Source organism: Prunus persica, chromosome G1, assembly GCF_000346465.2.
Source record: "Prunus persica cultivar Lovell chromosome G1, Prunus_persica_NCBIv2, whole genome shotgun sequence".
NCBI lineage: Eukaryota > Viridiplantae > Streptophyta > Magnoliopsida > Rosales > Rosaceae > Prunus > Prunus persica.
Window position 1 is genome coordinate 34,850,480 of NC_034009.1, and position 16,967 is coordinate 34,867,446.

Sequence of the window (16,967 nt, forward strand, 5' to 3'; positions counted from 1 at the left end):
CTTGTAGCGTGAGAATCTCGCTTCAGCAGGCTCCTTTCTTGGCTTTTTCTTCCTCCTTCCGCGGCTTTTCCTTTTACCCCCTCACCTACGTAATTACAGTCTACAGATATAATTCTTTCCTCAGATTTTGTTCTGCCATATTCAATTTGCAATGAATCTAGCACTAAGTTACTAACAATAAGGTAACCAATTTATACGACCAAGAATATAAGGTCAGAAATATAATACATTTTTTAAAATATATGTCATATTTACGTGTAAACGTCCATTTTGATAAATGAGTCTTCCTTATTGTTTTTAAATAAATAAAAAAAACACGCACACACACCTTTATTGATAAAAATAAAGGCATTGCTTATATTAGTATGCTTGTAAGATCCTCGCAGATTTTTCATAACTCACTCACTTTTGAATAGGATGTGTCAATGAATTGTAATCTATAGAATAGAAGAGGGCGTCTATAGCAAATTTAATGATTGCGGATTGGGATCTTTTCCATTTGTAGGACTTTTGCTTATATCTTATAATTTTTTGCTTAACAAACAAGTTAAAGTGGTTAAAAAAGAAAAAAAAAATTTTCATCCGAAAATTTGTTTATATTTAAAGGGCAATTTCACGTAGCGGACTCTTGTTACATGTGTCGTTGAAAGTCCAATATTTTCATGGTCTTTAGTCTCTCCTCCACCTTTATCTTTCTCCTCCTCCTTTTCATCTGTGAAGTCTGTGACAGGCTCCCTCTCTCTCTCTCTCTCTCTCTCCTCCCAGCGCCCCCATAAAACCCCAAATCCTCTTTCTTTCTCAGTATCTCTCTTCTGTATGTCCCTCCAAAAAGCAACAAAACCCTAAACAAGATTCTCTTAAATCATCACATTCACACCCACACATCAAACTTCATATCAACTCCAATCTACCAATCCGCCACCACAACCCAATGTCCCGCCACAACTCCTCCACTTTCCCTTCTTGCTTCCGCCCCTCCACCGCCAAACCCACCGACCTCCGCCACTCCCCGCCGCCTCCACCTCCTCCGCCGCCAATCTCCGGCCATGCCAACCTCACCACGTGCCTCTACCACACCGACCTCGCCCTCTTCTCCCTCACCTGGTCCCGCTCCTTCCTCGGCCGCTCTCTCCACCTCAACCTCCTCCACCACTCCTTTGACTCTCCCCTCCCCCCTTCTCTCTCCTCCGCCTCCCCCCCTTCCTTCCACCTCCACATCAAACCCTTCATCTTCTGGAAAAAGCATGGCTCCAAGAGGCTCTCCCCCAACACTCGCATCTTCTGGGACCTCTCCAGGGCCCGGTTCGGGTCCGGACCCGAACCCCAATCCGTGTTCTACATCGCCGTCGTCGTCGACGACGAGATGACCCTCCTAGTCGGAGATTTGACCAGAGAAGCCTACGCCAAGACCAGAGCCCACAAAGCCCAGACTCCCCAAATCCCAATTCTGAAACGGGAGCATGTGGTCGCCAAGAAAATCTACACCACGAAAGCGAGATTTGGTGGGAAGCTGAGATCGATCCAAATCGACTGCGGGTACGGCAACGACCTGAGCCGGCTCTGTTTCAGCGTGGACGGCCAGAGGGTTCTGCAGATAAAGCGTTTGAAGTGGAAATTCAGAGGCAACGAGCGAATCGAAGTGGACGGGGCGCCGCTGCAGATCTCGTGGGACGTGTACAATTGGCTGTTCGAGAGCGACAGTGACGACGGGCACGCCGTGTTCATGTTCAGGTTCGAAGAAGAAGAAGAAATCAACAAAGAGAGTAATAATTGCCAGCTGGGTCATTTAAATTCATGGAATTTTGGGATGAATGGGATCGAATGGAGAAAGATGGGGAAGAGCTTGTCGTCTTCCTCGGTGTCGATGTCGTCTGCAGGGTCTTCTGGAGGGAGCTCGTCGGTGATGGAGTGGGCTAGCATGGAGGAAAGTGAGCTCAGCGGCGGTCCTACTGGGTTTTCTTTGCTGGTTTATGCCTGGAAAAGGTGAAAATTCAAAGGAAAGCAAAGCAATTCAATTCAAATTCTTCAAAATTACAATTTGAGTAGGGTGGTTGGTTCTATATAAGTAATTGTTGGTGAGATTGCTCAGTAATTTGTTACTTTTACTAACCCATTTGTTGTTGAACATAGTCGAATAAATCCAATTACTATCTATCTACATGGAAGGAAACTATGAAATTCATAGATACTTTATATGAGATTAGATCTAACAATTCTTACTTAGCCTAGCTATATGTTAAGAGAAGACAAAACCGTGTTCTGTATTTTTTTGTTATTTTTCTACTGGGAAGGGAATTAATTATGCTTTAATTTCCGAATTGTTCCAGTAATGTCATTTATGAGGCATATTATTGATGAAGACGAACATAAAAGCATTTGTGTAAAATTGTGCATCTTTGGTTGTTCTTAGCTACGTAGCACGGACACAAGGATACGGAAGTGACACGAAAAATCTTAAAAAATTAGGACACGACACGGGTAGGACACGGTAATTAAAATAATAATAAATTTTAATAAAATTCTAATAATATATGCTTATATGATCTATCACACATATTCATGATTCATCATAAACTTAATTATCATCTTCAAAATAAGAAAAATAATTTTCCACTTCATAAAATAAGAATTGAGTTTGCATAAATAAATAAATAAATGAGTGAATTACTCACTCAAAAAGATACTTCTCTCACGACCAAATTGCTATCAATATTCTTAGTCAACCAAAAATATAAGCTCTGATACGAAGGAACAAAGAAAAAAAACATATTTTAAAAAAATATTGTTTACATTTTTAGCCAACTTTTTAAAAGTATTTCAAATATGTCCACATAGTTTTCAATAATTATGTTTGACCCTAGTTTTTGTTTTATGATTTTCAAAATAGTCCATGCATTGTCTTGACTTTAGTTGATTGTGTCCAAAATGTGTCTTGACTGTTGACCTGTGTTTAAGTCGTGTTTGAGGTGTGTCCGTGTGTCCGACACTTCGGCCTGATGAAGTGTCCGTGCTACATAGGTTTTTAGACATTACCATAAGAGCATGTTTACGTATCAGTGACAGTAATGGAGAAAGTAAGGAATCATAGAATTTAGGAATCGGGGAACTACTGAATCGGTATGGGAAGAATCATTCCTTAAGCTATTTACTAAACATATGTAATTAGCAAACGAATGAGATTGATTCCCATTGTTATTGTTTACTAATTTGCATGAATCAGAATCCAAATTAATTTGATTACTAAAATATCATGCACATTTTCATCATAGCACATATATAATTCTTAAATTGGCTAACGGGACCAAACTAATCTTGCAGCAAACCAGTAAGGCGGTGTAAACATGAGGAATCAATATGCTGAACAAGATGAACAGCAAGAGTTTAGTTCAATGATAATGTTAATAACACATTTGTCCAGAGCCAATTTCAAACGAAAAAATAAACTCCAATAAATATATATCGTTCACCTACGTAACTAGTAAACAATCAAATAATAATAACCATACATAATCTTCATACTACCAAAAAAGATATATATATTCTCCACAAAAGTCTTTCTCCATGACCGTACTTTGTTTTGTGATGAATGTGAAGACATAAGATAGATAGATATAATGACTTTCATAACACAAGGCGTGCTATTGCTTCTGGGAGGTTGTGTTTGCAACGCTAAGGTGAAAAAGAAGTTGGAGTGTCTTTGAACTTCTTGGCATGAGTTTTTTTTTTTTTTTTTTAAGGGTTTGGGGTGTTTTAGAATTATGATAAAGTGGTAATGGTATTTTTGGAAGTTATTAAGAGAGAACAGGAATGAGAATCATATCGACTACTCCCCCCTAGTTGATCTGATACCTAGTTTTGAGGGAATGTGATTACGGATTTTTAAGTGAAGCCCACTTATTTTTTCATTCCTGATTGCAAGTAAACGCAGGGGAAGTCAGGAATGGAAATCATTCCCTTTTCTCCCAGACCCATTACTGATACGTAAACATGCCTTAAATTCATAAGAGCATCCGCAATAATTGTTCAATAATTCAATAAATTGATATTTTTTTGGCATTTATTGAATTGAATTGCATTTTTACTTGCAATGGTACAATTCAATAGCTTCTTATCAATAGTTATATCTATTTACACGTTTTTTTACATCTCAAATAAAATAAAAAGGATAAATTTAATAACACTAAAAATTGTACCATTGCAATATTCTCAAAAAGATCTTTAAAAAGAGACCAATTTTGAATGTATTTGAAAAAAAAAATATTTAATTGATATATTTTTTCTATTGTATTGAACTATTAAACAGCTATTGCGAATGCTTTTAACAACATAATGCATTAATTGCTGTACATTTTTTTATTTGTTATTGGCATGTAGGTTCTATGGTTAGTCTATTGCAATTACAATAGAAAGTTCATCACACCCTCTATTACAATTGCATTTATTGCGATGAACTAAATCACATCATTAAAAGTGCAATTTGACTGTTTTAATTAATTCCATACAATAAAATTACATTGATTTTAACAATTATAGATGCTCTAAGGAAACCATCTGAATTGTGAACCGTGGAAGTTTGTTGGATGAATTAATGAAGTGAAAAAACAAGTGACATTGGATTGAAAGTGGGGGAAATGTTAAAGAAAACAGAAATCCAGAATCCAGAAGAGAAGAAGACAACAGCGGTACCCAAACGAAAGGGGTGTGTGTGAAACGGTCAAATTAATATGCGTATGACTGTTTTGGGAAAGAAAGAAAAGGTCCTTCAATTCAACATCAACTTGTATGCAGAAGCTTCCGTAGTATATTGGTTGTCAGGTTGACTGTCGTACCTTGTGAGGCTCTCTCCGTTACCCACTTCCCCTCTATATAACATATTTTATCACCCACTCCTGCCTTTCTGGACAAGTATTTATTTCTTTTCCATAAAGCTGGCTTGCATAGCATTGCATACGGCCTAATCAGTCGCTTTTTAAACTAAAAAAAAATGAAAAAGCGATATTTGATTCATTAAAAGAATTACATAAGATCTTAAAAAGCATGATGATATCCGAAGATTTCTATACAACATGAATAATAATATCGTGAGAATCCTTATATCATAAGAATATTTCCGTTTAAAGATAAAGTAAAACGAGCGAGTGTTGAATTCATTAGGATTTATAGAGCACGTATTTCTGCTGCGTTTTCTATTTTGATGTGAAATGCCATAGATCCACCTTATTTACTGCCCCAAAAAGAAGGTATGCTTAGTCAATATATCATTAAATATGAGTTCTTTTCTTACTTTTAATTCAACTGAACGTTTTGGTGACTCCGAGTAAAAACAACCCCCCAAGACACAGTAAAACGTCGATAAGCTTGGTGTAAATGCAAAGAATGGTAATTTGGGGGACATAGAGGTAAAAGGTGGGGGGTCCAAAGTTCAATCAACGCGCAGAGTTTGTCGAGATGTTTCTTGTAAAAAGATGGCATCTCTCGAATCTAATAAAAGGCAGAGAGAGAGACAAGTACGTTTCATGCAGTGCAGAGAGTGTTTTGTCTTCTTTTGCAATGGACGGGAATGATTTTGTCGATTTCTTTCAATACTAGGTATCTTTTCTCCAGGTACAGCTACAGCAATACAGCAATACAGCAATACAGCAATACAGCAATTGAGGAGGAAACAACTTTACCTACATTTCAAGGCACTGGTTAATTTTCTTCTGTAAAATGATAACCTGAGTTCAAGGAACACTACCAAAACATTGCCTCCTCATCCATACCAAATTCAAGCTTCCTTCCAAGTAAGGTTCTTGCAAGTTGCAACAAACTTGTTACGAACTGGGTTTTGCAGGCTTCTTGTTATATGTACAAGCCTTGAGCCCGAGCCCATATATTCATTTGGGTTCTCTTTGAACATACAGGGATTAGACTAAACATGTTTCCATTGTTTGGATCAAGCCCAAACTCAAACCCCAGACCAGTACAAAAACTGGAAACCAAGCCAACCATCGACATGAGAAAGCTTTTGACCAAGAATGGGACCCCAAACAGACTGTCTTTCTCTTCTCCTTCTCTCTAATCCGTAACGAGAAAACCACCTACTTCGTGCAATTCATGTCTACATTCATTCACATTAAGTTTGAACAAGTCGGCAGCCAGCAAGAATTAATTTGGATTCATTCCATTCCATGCCGTGCATATATGAATGTAAACCTGCACGTGTGTATGTTATGTGGACATGTCACATGCTTTGACTGCATTCTTATTTTGCATTACTTTCTTGAAGATAGACGAGAAACCAAAATTTTGAAAGCCATCAACTTTATCTCCCCAGTTTGTCAGAAACACGAAGCATTTTACACAAACAGGAACACTGAAACAATTTTCAAGCAGCTGTTTTACATAATAATAAAAACAGATTACACAACGGGGCAAAACCAAAATTTGCAATTTCCCCATCTGTTGTTCATATGGACTCTAAAACCCTATAAAGTCTCAATCAAGTAGGTGTCACACCTTTACAGTCAAGGCCGAGGTTGATGAAGAATGGATCAAGGAGGAAGATGGAGGAACACAGTGTCTTTGTCTACTACTTCTGCCTGCAGAACCCCCACTGGAGGGTTGTAAAGAAGAGGGCCGAGGATTTGAGGATGCACAATTAGTTGAAAGGCTCCTCAATTTCTTCTTATCCCCACTGTAAACCCCATCTGATTTTACTTGCCGAACTTTAGTTTCATTCAAACCAGCTGGAAGAACACAATTGCAGAAAAAACCTGAAGTTCATCAAGGAGCCACACACACAAAAATATTTTAGGATTGGTTTTCTCAGTAAGTAATTAATGTAGGGAACGAGAACAATCTACGAATACCTTTTTTTTTTTTTTTTTTGTATAGGAAAATGTTTCAACAATTGGCATTCCCATGGAAACAAATCTAAAAGTCATGTTTGCAGCACACAAACAGAAACAGGCACTACGGTGGTGATCAGCCTTCTAACATCGTAGAGATCCCAAAAGGATATAAAACATGGGCAAATAATGAACAACAGAGTCATCATTTCTACCCAAATTGTTCTTTCCCATTGAGTTTTGAATCCTATGTTTGCAATGATCTCAATCTAAAGATGGATTGAATCTGTGATGATCTGGGCGCAAGGGGTAACAATGGTAGCTCTGGTTGTGGCATTGGCATCGTGTAGTGGTTTTGTTTTGTGGTCGTACTACTAATAACGGTGGGATTGTGAAAACTGATAAGAGATAATCAAATCCTTACCAAGTCGGGCAAGACGGTTGACCCAGCGAGGAATAGGCTTCCCCGTCAATCTGGTACACACATCATTACAGAAGTGGTTGCAGTTCTTGGTGATCAGATGGTATGTGTTTCCAGAGTACTCTTCTGCAAGTTTCTCCATAAATGCGCGGACCTCCTTGGGGCCTAAATCTGTTCTTCCGATCAAAATTGATTTTCTGAATACGAAGCCAGGACATTGTTTTGGTTCCACTTCAAAAATCCCAGTCGTTGCATGGTCATGCGCTCCAAAAGCATATTCAACACCATGTACTACAGCATATTAAAATAAAATTTTCTTAAGTGAATAAATAAATACAAACGTATGTAAGCAGGAGCTTAGATAGACATGTGAGAGAGTCAATAGATAACCAAGTCTACCATAAAAATTTAAGTCAATGGATTAACTAGAGAAAAACAATCCTTTTTTATTATCCGCGATACGAAAATCATTCGAAATGAGGAAACTTGCTTACAATTGAGTTTATTTGAGATGGATGGTTTTCACTTTATCACACCAAAAGCATGAAAACTGAATTCAAATTTGCCCAATTGCTTAAAATCACTCTGTTTCTTTATTGTGCAAACCAAAATTTGTGAATCAAACACTGAGAATCTCTTTGATTCTTCCAAAAAGATGAAACCCAAGTTCAGCTGAGTCGAAATTACGCTACCCAGATCCAAATGAGCATTTAAAATGATACACAAAACACATCACAAAGTGCAAATGATTGGATTTTCGTAAAAATTTTAAGACAAACGATCTGTTCTGTTTCATTCATAACAAAACATACACGCAGATCTACTTTCTCAGCATCCAAACAAAGCCAGAAAGCAAGAAAAGAAGGGCAACCCATTAAAACCCATTACCTTGTACACCGGAATGGTAGACCCCAAGGCCGAGCCAATACGCGTAGCCATTGATCGGAGTAAGATCGTATACATTCAGATAAACAGGCACTTTCCCAATCTTCTTCTTCCTGGGCACCAACACCATCCTACACAGCATTTTTCTCTCAGACTCGTCTCTCCAAAAAGAGAACTCCAAAATGAAATCAGAAATAAGAACGGAGCTCCAGCTGCAGCTAGAATTGCTTAAACCGAGGGGCGCCTTGGAAATTGAAGAGCTTCTTTGGGTGGGGGGGGCAAAACCGGAACAGAAGATTCGTAGAATTCCTCTCCAGAAAATTTTAATGATCCTTTTCTTGGAAGACGAATCTTAGGTAGTTCCGGCGGCCGAAAGTGTCATCGCCGTGTACTCGCTTTTATAACTAAAAGTGGGAGACGCTGTTTGTTTTGGTAGTGAATTGCTAATCAGATAAAACACCCTTCCAAGTTTAACTAATTACGGAAAATGCCATTCCAGCTCCAAAACCAAGACCAAGACCAAGACCGAAACCCAAAAAACACCCACCAAAATACAAACCAGGTAAAAAACCAACGTATGCAAACGATAGGCTTCTAGATCTTCTGCAACAGAAATCTCCAGCTGCTGCAAAATTTGCTCATTTTTTTTTTTTTAAGTTTTTAAGATTAAAATGGTAGAGTAGATAGAGTGATTGGTTGAGTCCATTTCTTCCACGTCGTGCCTTTCTTTCTTTTCCAACCTAACGTGTAAGTTAAGTCTCCGCTGCGTCTCCGCGGGTCTCTGCTTTTGCAAACCCTACTTTTTGGTATCACATGGTTGGAAATTGGATTAGGGTTAATGTATTATTAATCAGGTTTAAATATTATGCAAATGTAGGTTAAGGGCTAGTTAGTTAAGAAAGTGTGTCCGCTACTTTGCACTCTAATTCAAACGCCCTCCAAACAAGTGATATCTACGTGTAGAAGATTCAAACTTGAATGCTAGAAGATGCATACAAGCGATATCTACCTGGAGGAAATTCGTACTTGCCTAATACCTTTACCAACTTCCCTAACCCCGTTTGCTTATAATATAATTATTATATGACCTTGCTTAATGCCACAAAAGTGGGAAGGAAATTGGGGAATTTACTGGGGAAAAGCAGAGGAATTTAGGGACAAATTGGGAATTGTGAATTTATTTTTATTTTTATGTTGGAAGAGTGAAGAAGAATCTATGAGGTTGTGAACTTGGGTTCCATCGTTAGTCGCATGATGGGCTTATATATCCAGGGCCACGAGCCATTGTCACGTACAATGGAGACAGCAGTGATTTCACCCACGATATTTTAATTAGATTAATATTTGTTTAATCAATCATAATACATTCTTAAGTTTTGATATCATACAAAACTCGAATATAAATATTCCAACTTGCTTAAACCGAAGTAACTCATTGCGTACCAAAGAGATTAAAATTTTGTTTTTTTAGTTTAAGTTATCTCCCCATAAATTAAAATAATTAAAAGAATATAATTATTACCAATTGTGCTAAAGAAAAAAGGATTTCATACCAATTATGATACTCTTTTATTAGTTGTCACTTTACTAATAAACAATTATATAAACCTTAACTTTTTAGCATTCTCATATTAGGTAAACCTCTGTATTTAGAATTGATGCATTTACATGTATTTAAAAAAAATATAAATCATTAAATTAATTTAATAATTTTTCTAAAATAAAATTTTAAAATAATTCATATTGGGTATAAAAATATTGTTGTAATTTCTTTACTACAATAATTTAGCATCCATATATATATATATATAAGATTTTTAAAAAGTTAAAAAAATTAAGAGATTAGATTTTTCGTTACTTCAGTTTTTCGGATGGTCACATATTTTTCTATGGTCATTGATCGCATCCTTAACATCATAGAACAAGAAGAGATGGATGTCACATCTACTACTTGGCTGTGACCCCATTGTTTATTAATTTGATATCCATTCATTTTGGCAGTAAAGAATGACCATAATCAATTATACATATAAGGAAAGGATGTCCGCAATTTTATTATTATTATTATTTTGGACGAAAACTAACCAAGGACATAATATCCATAAAATATGAAGAGTTTGGTCAAATTTGAATGGTCATAAACTTTGTGACATACGATTCCTAATTGGTTGTACAAAAACGAACCAAGGACATAATATCCACCATGTTGTTTGTCCTTCCTTAGCATTCTAATTAAATTAATGGTGGATTAATAATGCTAAACAAAACGCAGTAATGATAACACACTGTAAAACTTTTTATTTTTGTCCTTTGTTTGCATCATTCCCATTGCACGAGAAACATCCTCATACAACGAAAATAACACTTTTTATTATTCCGATCAATAATACGACGACATATAAGATAACCTTTTTGCACCCGCACTGCACCCATGTGTCCAGACAGAGAAGCTCATTATATATCCGCGTTATCATCTCATCGCCATCATCAAAGTAATGCAATTTTTCATTTTCATTATGATGCAGCATGGCAAATAGTGTTGCTGCTTGTGCATTTTCATGTCTTATATCATTCAAGGGATGGCCTCAAGAAATTATTGCACCAAACCCATGTCGGCTTTCAGGTCCCACTTTATGGGATTTCAATTCAATAAAATATCTCAATATTATTTGAAATAATAATAAAACATTGCTCCCTCCTTTGAATGTTGTGTTTAAACATATGGATAAAATGCTGGTGAAGCGGAGGAGTATATTAGGGCTACTATTCCAATGGCCATAGAATTTTGTTGCCATCACTTTCAGTATTCTTCAAGTTTTGAGGCATCATGTTGGGTGGTTAAGAAACCAACGAACTGGAGCAGAAGATAAGACCGCCACGAGCTCTATGAACTATACAACCCCGCGCTAGGGACAAGTAATTAAGAAGCGTCACACCTCCAGAATCATTCATACCATATGCATTTCAACTCTCAAATAAACAACAAAAGTGCATGTTTCTAGGTCGCTGTCACTGCGTAACAAGTTTGTAATTCAAGTAGTTAAAAGCGTTTATGAATGTGTCAAGGCTTCTTTTCGATCTCATTTAAGGGCCCAAAAGTACATTCTTTGCGGTTTGTAGCCAAAGCCCAAAGGATTGCATTCGTTTAGTTTGGCTGAGTTTGAGGCCCATTGTTTACGATGCACGTCAAAGCCCAGATTAGATATCCATCTTCTTCCCCATTTCTGTTCCACTGTTCACCTAAAACCCCAATCCTTAAACCCTAAAAAGAAAATTTGATTCTCAACCCTAAATGGCTCGATTAATTCGAACTGCTCGAAGTGCGCTGCGATTGTCTTCTTCTTGTTCATGCAAAACCCTAATCAATGGCATTCAACGCCACCCAAATCCTTCGCTGCAAGTGCAGAAAGCGATCTCAACCTCTCTCTTCCAAAACAGACCTTACGCTTCTGAAACGCTTCCCAAGTCGCCCATGGAAGCTAACATCCTTAGAATCCTCAGAAACGAGGAGGAGTACCAGTCCGAGTATGCTCCTCCTGAACAGGTCGGTCATCCTCCTCCTCTGTTTGGTTTGTAAGAAAATGCGCGAACATAAACTGAGAAAGCAACCATTTTTATTAACTTGATTGTGTAGGTCTTTGTGATTTCTCGATTCCCATTTAAGTGTATTCATACTGGACAGTTTGAAGTGTTGATTGTAATCCGTTTTCATATTTTGTGATGGAAATTGTAACGATTGACAACAGCCTCCTACAAAATTCAATTCGTTTACGGTGCAAGATCGGCCAGGTGAGCTGTGGATGACAATGAGAGGAAAATTTGGAGACACTGAGGATATTAAAATTGAAGTTACTATGTTTGATGGGTATGAAACGGTTCCCAAGACTGGAGATGACAGTTCTGGGGAAGACGTGCGTCTTCACCTCAGTATGATTGTTGATATTTCCCGGGGGGATGGCTCCAATGATTTGGAGTTTCTGTGCTCTGCCTGGCCGGACCGTCTAGAGGTTCAGAAAGTTTATGTTCTCGATCGTTATAGAATGCCCGCTAAGCCATATATGGGACCTGATTTCAGGTACATTGTTTAATTTCTGCCAGCAAGTATATGATGCACAAGGAATGAATGTTTGTTGGTTGTATTAGTTTGCAGTGTTGGGTGTTTGGAGGTGACTTGTTGCTTCTTCTCTGTTTTTGGACAGGAGTTTGAAGAGAACGATTCAAAAGAGGTTTATTGAGTATTTGGAAGCAAGGGGAGTGGATGATGAGCTTTCTGTTTTCCTGCATCAATATATGGCGAACAAGGACAGAATAGAACTTATCAAATGGTTGGGAAAGGTCAAGTCGTTTCTGGAAAAATAGAACGGTACATGTCTAATACCTCTTCCCTCGATTTAGATTTGTGGTGATTCATTCGTTCCTCTTCCCTGAAAAAATTTGTCATTGATTGGAAAGAAGGTTCTGCCTAAGTTATGCTTTATATTATATGCAAGCATGCCTTCAAAATCATAGATTTACAATGTAATATTTATTCAGGTCAGCAACTCTGTCTGTCTTATAACTTTGAGATGCTTCTGATTGTATGAATTACTCCAAGCAAAGTGATGGGAAATTAGGATTTGTGATGGTATGCAGATCTTTGTTTGCTGATTTCCATTAGCTAAGCTGAAAATGAAGTTTGACACAGACAAGGGCTATCAGCTATATGCGTCCTGAAAGTCTTACTTCAATAGAAACTCAAAATCTCTTGATGAATAAAATTGACGGAAAAAAAGTTGGTGCCTCTAGTATTATTGTTGAAGTATTGTGTCTCGTAACAGTGGAATTGGTAATGTCATGAGCTCGGTTCAAACCTCAAAACATATTTTTATTACTCATCGCCATTAGTCCTCCATCGCCCTTGTTTGAAACATGATTGTTTGAAGGTGTCTGTGGATCAATTTTTGGGGAACTAGGGTGGTTGGTTTGAATTATTAAAAAAAAAAACCATCAAACAACAAATTGTCGGCGTTTTCAGCGTGCTTAAATATTTGATCAACCACAGACAATCATAAGATTTACTTTCAAAATGTGCATGCAGATGTGAAGGTGTGGGAATATGACATGTGCTGGGGCAACCATGAGAAAACCTTGTTTATTGGGGCGACAGGTTCAGTGACTTACGCCAACCTCGAAGAAATTTGAGTTTCTGATGGGAAAGTTATGTAAAATGTGACACATAAACTATTATTACATTATTATACAAAATGTTTAAACTTCAACTAAAATCTTTCCTAGATTTTCAGATCAGTTAACGAAAGTGACTCAGTACACGCTCCTCAAAAGAGGACAAAGATACCACCAATTTTTTTAACATAAAAAAATGAAAAAGCAAGTCATTTTATATGATGCATACAACGACAAAAAAACATCATCAATCTTATATTCACAAGTATGACTCATTTATTTTGGGTTTCTTGTATTATCAAGTTGACACTTTCCACGTTCATCTATCTAATCCCCTTCGTCAGTGGCAGCTTTGTCTCAAGTTTAGAATAAAAATTCATTGTCTATATTTTTTTTTTATACAATTGATATTGGAGGGCCGCGGCATTCAAACACACATTAGGTATAAAGGTAACTGTCCTATATTATTTGAGCTACTAGATCCTTCTTTTCGTTTTTAAATATTTGAAAAACGGTAAATTTTGATAAATTATGTGTTTATGATCTGTTTATTGTAAATCCGCAAAGATTATAGAATCAAATTTGTCTCATTGTATTTGATTGTTTGTTTTGTTTGGATCGAAGTAGACGGATAATCCTAAATTATTTGGAACGACACTCACAAGCGTCACATGTCCTTTCGAGTGCAAAGCATGACATTTTTGAAATTTTGTTGGGCCAAAACAGAGGAGCTCTGTTCTGTTTCTGATTGTTGATAGCCAGATATCACCAATTGATTTGAAGGGAGTACCTAAAAACTTCTGAACATGGCTCCACCTTCAAAATTTATCTGTTTTCTAAAATAAATTTCTATAATTGAAGAAAAATAACAAGAGGGTTCTTTCTGTTTTAGTTTTAACCAAAAGAGGATTAAACAAGTTGAAAAAAAAATGAAACATTCTAACCCAGATAGCTATGGACAAGTTCAAAGCAAACCAAAAAGAAAAGGCTGTTGCCGTTCTAAAATAAAATAAAATATATACAACCATGAACCATATTCGAAATTTGAACAAGAAAATTTAAACAACATCTCAATACTAACAGAAAAAAGAAAACAAAAACAGAGGATCATATATGTTACATTGAATAAGAATTGTGCAGAGCCTATACTAAACTACCTAGAGCTTGAGGGACAAGTCAAGCTTCTTCATTTCCTCCTGATCACTCTTGAAACGACTGCCGTTTGCCAACCAGAATTTACCAATTTCGTCATTGGCTTGGGAACCCATCTTGTTCTTTCCCATGTCAAATCTACCAGCACCGCCTCTACCCGTCGTTTGGAAATTCTCTGCTGCTGCTGCGGCTAGCTTCCCAATTGCTGGTTGTTGATCAATGAGCGGTCTTGACCTGTAGCCGCGATTTCCATACGAACTTCCGAACCCAATAGAAGATGATGCCATGTGAGAATTAGGCTTGTGAATCATTGAGTGCGCCTGAATGTCCAAAGTTTTGTGATTATAAGCAGCGCCATGGAGAGGCAGAGAAGCCAAGCTTGAAATATGGTGGTGATGGTGATGATGCAAGTAAGGGTACCCAAAACCTGCAGCTGCTGAGGCCATTACATGTGTCCCTAACATCCTCTGTCCTCTCTTTGCTAGGGTCCTCTCTCTTTTGTGGGCATTTTGGTGCCCTCCAAGTGCCTGTGAGCTGTAGAATTTTCTTTGACAGTAGTTGCATGAGAAAACTCTAGGCTCTGCCCCATCAGACCTAGGAGCAGCTGTACCTTCTGATGAACCCATGTCCAGGCAATCAATGAGGTTGAGTTCTGGATTGAACCCACCATTTGAATCCTCAAGATCTACTAAAATATTGGGCTTCATCTCTTTTTCTTGATCTTTATTAGCTTCCTCTTCATCTTCCTCAACTAGTTTCTGTTTGCTCTCTTTGGGGTCCTGAAGTGGTGTGTTTGGACATGGAGGAGCCTCTGGAGCAGAGATGATATATGTTTCATAATTCCTGGTTGGTTCCATTGCACAAATCTTGGAGCTCTTTTTTTCCTTCTTCTTCTGAATTATCAACTGGGATTATGAAATTTGAGTTGATAGAAAAGCTAGCTAAGCAACAGGGATAAAAAGTTTATTGATGGAGGAAAAGTAAATTGCTTTGTGGTATAAATGGATAATGGAAGAATGCACTGTTCTACTAGCTTTTAAAATATTAGATCCTTTCATCAAATTAGATCTTTAAAGTATATTGGTAGGTTCACTTATTGTCATGCACTTTGATTGGATCAATGGAACTTTTTCACCGTTCGATCCATTTGCACGTATATATTATACATTAATAAATTGATCCAAAAAAAAAACGAAAAACTTATTTTTAACAAGAAAGTATCGTTTTCCTTTGATATCATATCCAAGATTGTGTTTTTTTTACTGTAACATGCTCAATATTGTGCACCAAACTCAATAGCAGATGCACATCTGCCATTGTTGTCGTATATTGAATTTTTTATTTTATAAAATCAATCAAAGAAGGGACATTCGAACTTGTGACTTATTTCGACATTGAGAAAATAAGTCCCTTAGAAAGACTTTGAGTTTTATTTTCTTAAAAAATAGACGGACTTGAAGCGACGGATAATCCCGGAAATGTCGCCCTAGCCAGGGCATGCAGTATGCCTCAGTACATTGAGTGTGCCCCTGACCACATTCTGTGGGGGCATCACTTTGCTTGGATGTTCCATAATCATCTCACTCTCATGTGTTGTGGACAGACCATTATTGACATCTTCCTATAATTTCATTGACTTATTTTCTCCATCTATATTGAGAATGAAATTAATCAATTACTTTGAGTTGGGGTCATGAAAATGAGGGTCCTTCTCAATGCCCTTTTTGGGTTATAATCATATCTTCCCTTTGAAAAACTAGACTGGAGAACTAGATCACAGGCTCAACACATGTTAGGTGGAGTAAATGTTATAATTACTGGTTTTTTTTTTACTTATAATTTATTTAGAAAAAAGCAATAGCATTTTATTGAGGAAGAGGAGAGTAATTAGTATAAAAATTGAGCTATGTCGTTGAGGATTAAGCGAGTGTCTCTACACCAATGGACTCAGTTGTCGGTTTAACTGAGTAGCCTTACCTGCTCAATCAAAAACGGGAACATGAACCTTATCTCCAATAGAGTGCCCCTGTCCCCCTCAGATAATTACTAGGTTTATAATTGTCATTTTCATAACCTAATAGCCATATCAAATATATATAATTAACTATCATTGCCAATAAGTGCATGTTTTATTTGTTCTCCTCCTAAATTTTATCGTATTCTAGCTAGCTGTTGTCAATTGTCTGGGCTCTAAATATAAAATCTAATCTTAAACTTCTCATAGAGTCCATGTTACTACAGTAATATAGTATTAGCACGCAAAGTAGAGACATAAACTAAGTTGACAGACAGGTAAAGCCAATTTGGGTCGCTGGCATAAAGCCAAATATTCTTATATTTTTTTTCAAAAGGAAAAAAAAGAAAAGAAAAAAAAGGAGAGATGATTTGTCAATGGTAGAGAAGGCGACAAATGGCCGACAAATAAAAAAGGGTGAAGGTGACGTGGAGTTGCTCATGCTAATATGCAATGATAGTGCAGTTACATGGTGCATTATTAATATTTAAACAGAAATAAA

General features: G+C 37.1%; 4 protein-coding genes across 5 annotated transcripts; 2 read left to right on the top strand and 2 right to left on the bottom strand.

Annotated features, from left to right (window-relative positions):
• Positions 583-2,372, top strand: LOC18789933. The gene has a single exon (XM_020555124.1). The coding sequence runs from the start codon at positions 932-934 to the stop codon at positions 1,985-1,987; it is 1,056 nt and encodes a 351-aa protein (XP_020410713.1). The 5' UTR covers positions 583-931; the 3' UTR covers positions 1,988-2,372.
• On the bottom strand, positions 6,278-8,768 carry LOC18791321 (deSI-like protein At4g17486). Its single transcript, XM_007223844.2, has 3 exons — positions 8,140-8,768; positions 7,255-7,542; positions 6,278-6,755 (listed from the first exon to the last, which is right to left on the bottom strand). Exons 1-3 carry the CDS (start codon positions 8,276-8,278, stop codon positions 6,493-6,495), a joined length of 690 nt encoding a protein of 229 aa, XP_007223906.1. The 5' UTR covers positions 8,279-8,768; the 3' UTR covers positions 6,278-6,492.
• On the top strand, positions 11,341-13,392 carry LOC18790317 (uncharacterized protein At2g39795, mitochondrial). Of its 2 annotated transcripts, XM_020562565.1 has the most exons (4): positions 11,341-11,680; positions 11,883-12,211; positions 12,336-12,499; positions 13,214-13,392. In XM_020562565.1, exons 1-3 carry the CDS (start codon positions 11,429-11,431, stop codon positions 12,493-12,495), a joined length of 741 nt encoding a protein of 246 aa, XP_020418154.1. In that variant the 5' UTR covers positions 11,341-11,428; the 3' UTR covers positions 12,496-12,499; positions 13,214-13,392. The 2 variants fall into 2 exon arrangements, with proteins under 2 accessions (XP_020418154.1, XP_007224084.1); XM_007224022.2 differs by lacking the exon at positions 13,214-13,392 and having other exon boundaries at positions 11,342-11,680; positions 12,336-13,119.
• Positions 14,271-15,449, bottom strand: LOC18790493 (zinc finger protein 1). Its single transcript, XM_020559815.1, has one exon. It carries the CDS (start codon positions 15,306-15,308, stop codon positions 14,457-14,459), a length of 852 nt encoding a protein of 283 aa, XP_020415404.1. The 5' UTR covers positions 15,309-15,449; the 3' UTR covers positions 14,271-14,456.

Bases quoted from the DNA above. Each gene is read 5' to 3' on its own strand.
- LOC18790317 (XM_020562565.1), top strand. From the start codon at position 11,429: ATGGCTCGATTAATTCGAACTGCTCGAAGTGCGCTGCGATTGTCTTCT. The intron at 11,681-11,882 runs GTCGGTCATCCT...GATTGACAACAG, and splicing joins AGTATGCTCCTCCTGAACAG to CCTCCTACAAAATTCAATTC. The intron at 12,212-12,335 runs GTACATTGTTTA...GTTTTTGGACAG, and splicing joins TATATGGGACCTGATTTCAG to GAGTTTGAAGAGAACGATTC.
- LOC18789933 (XM_020555124.1), top strand. From the start codon at position 932: ATGTCCCGCCACAACTCCTCCACTTTCCCTTCTTGCTTCCGCCCCTCC.
- LOC18791321 (XM_007223844.2), bottom strand. From the start codon at position 8,278: ATGCTGTGTAGGATGGTGTTGGTGCCCAGGAAGAAGAAGATTGGGAAA. The intron at 7,543-8,139 runs GTAATGGGTTTT...AATATGCTGTAG, and splicing joins CTACCATTCCGGTGTACAAG to TACATGGTGTTGAATATGCT. The intron at 6,756-7,254 runs GTAAGGATTTGA...GATGAACTTCAG, and splicing joins CAACCGTCTTGCCCGACTTG to GTTTTTTCTGCAATTGTGTT.
- LOC18790493 (XM_020559815.1), bottom strand. From the start codon at position 15,308: ATGGAACCAACCAGGAATTATGAAACATATATCATCTCTGCTCCAGAG.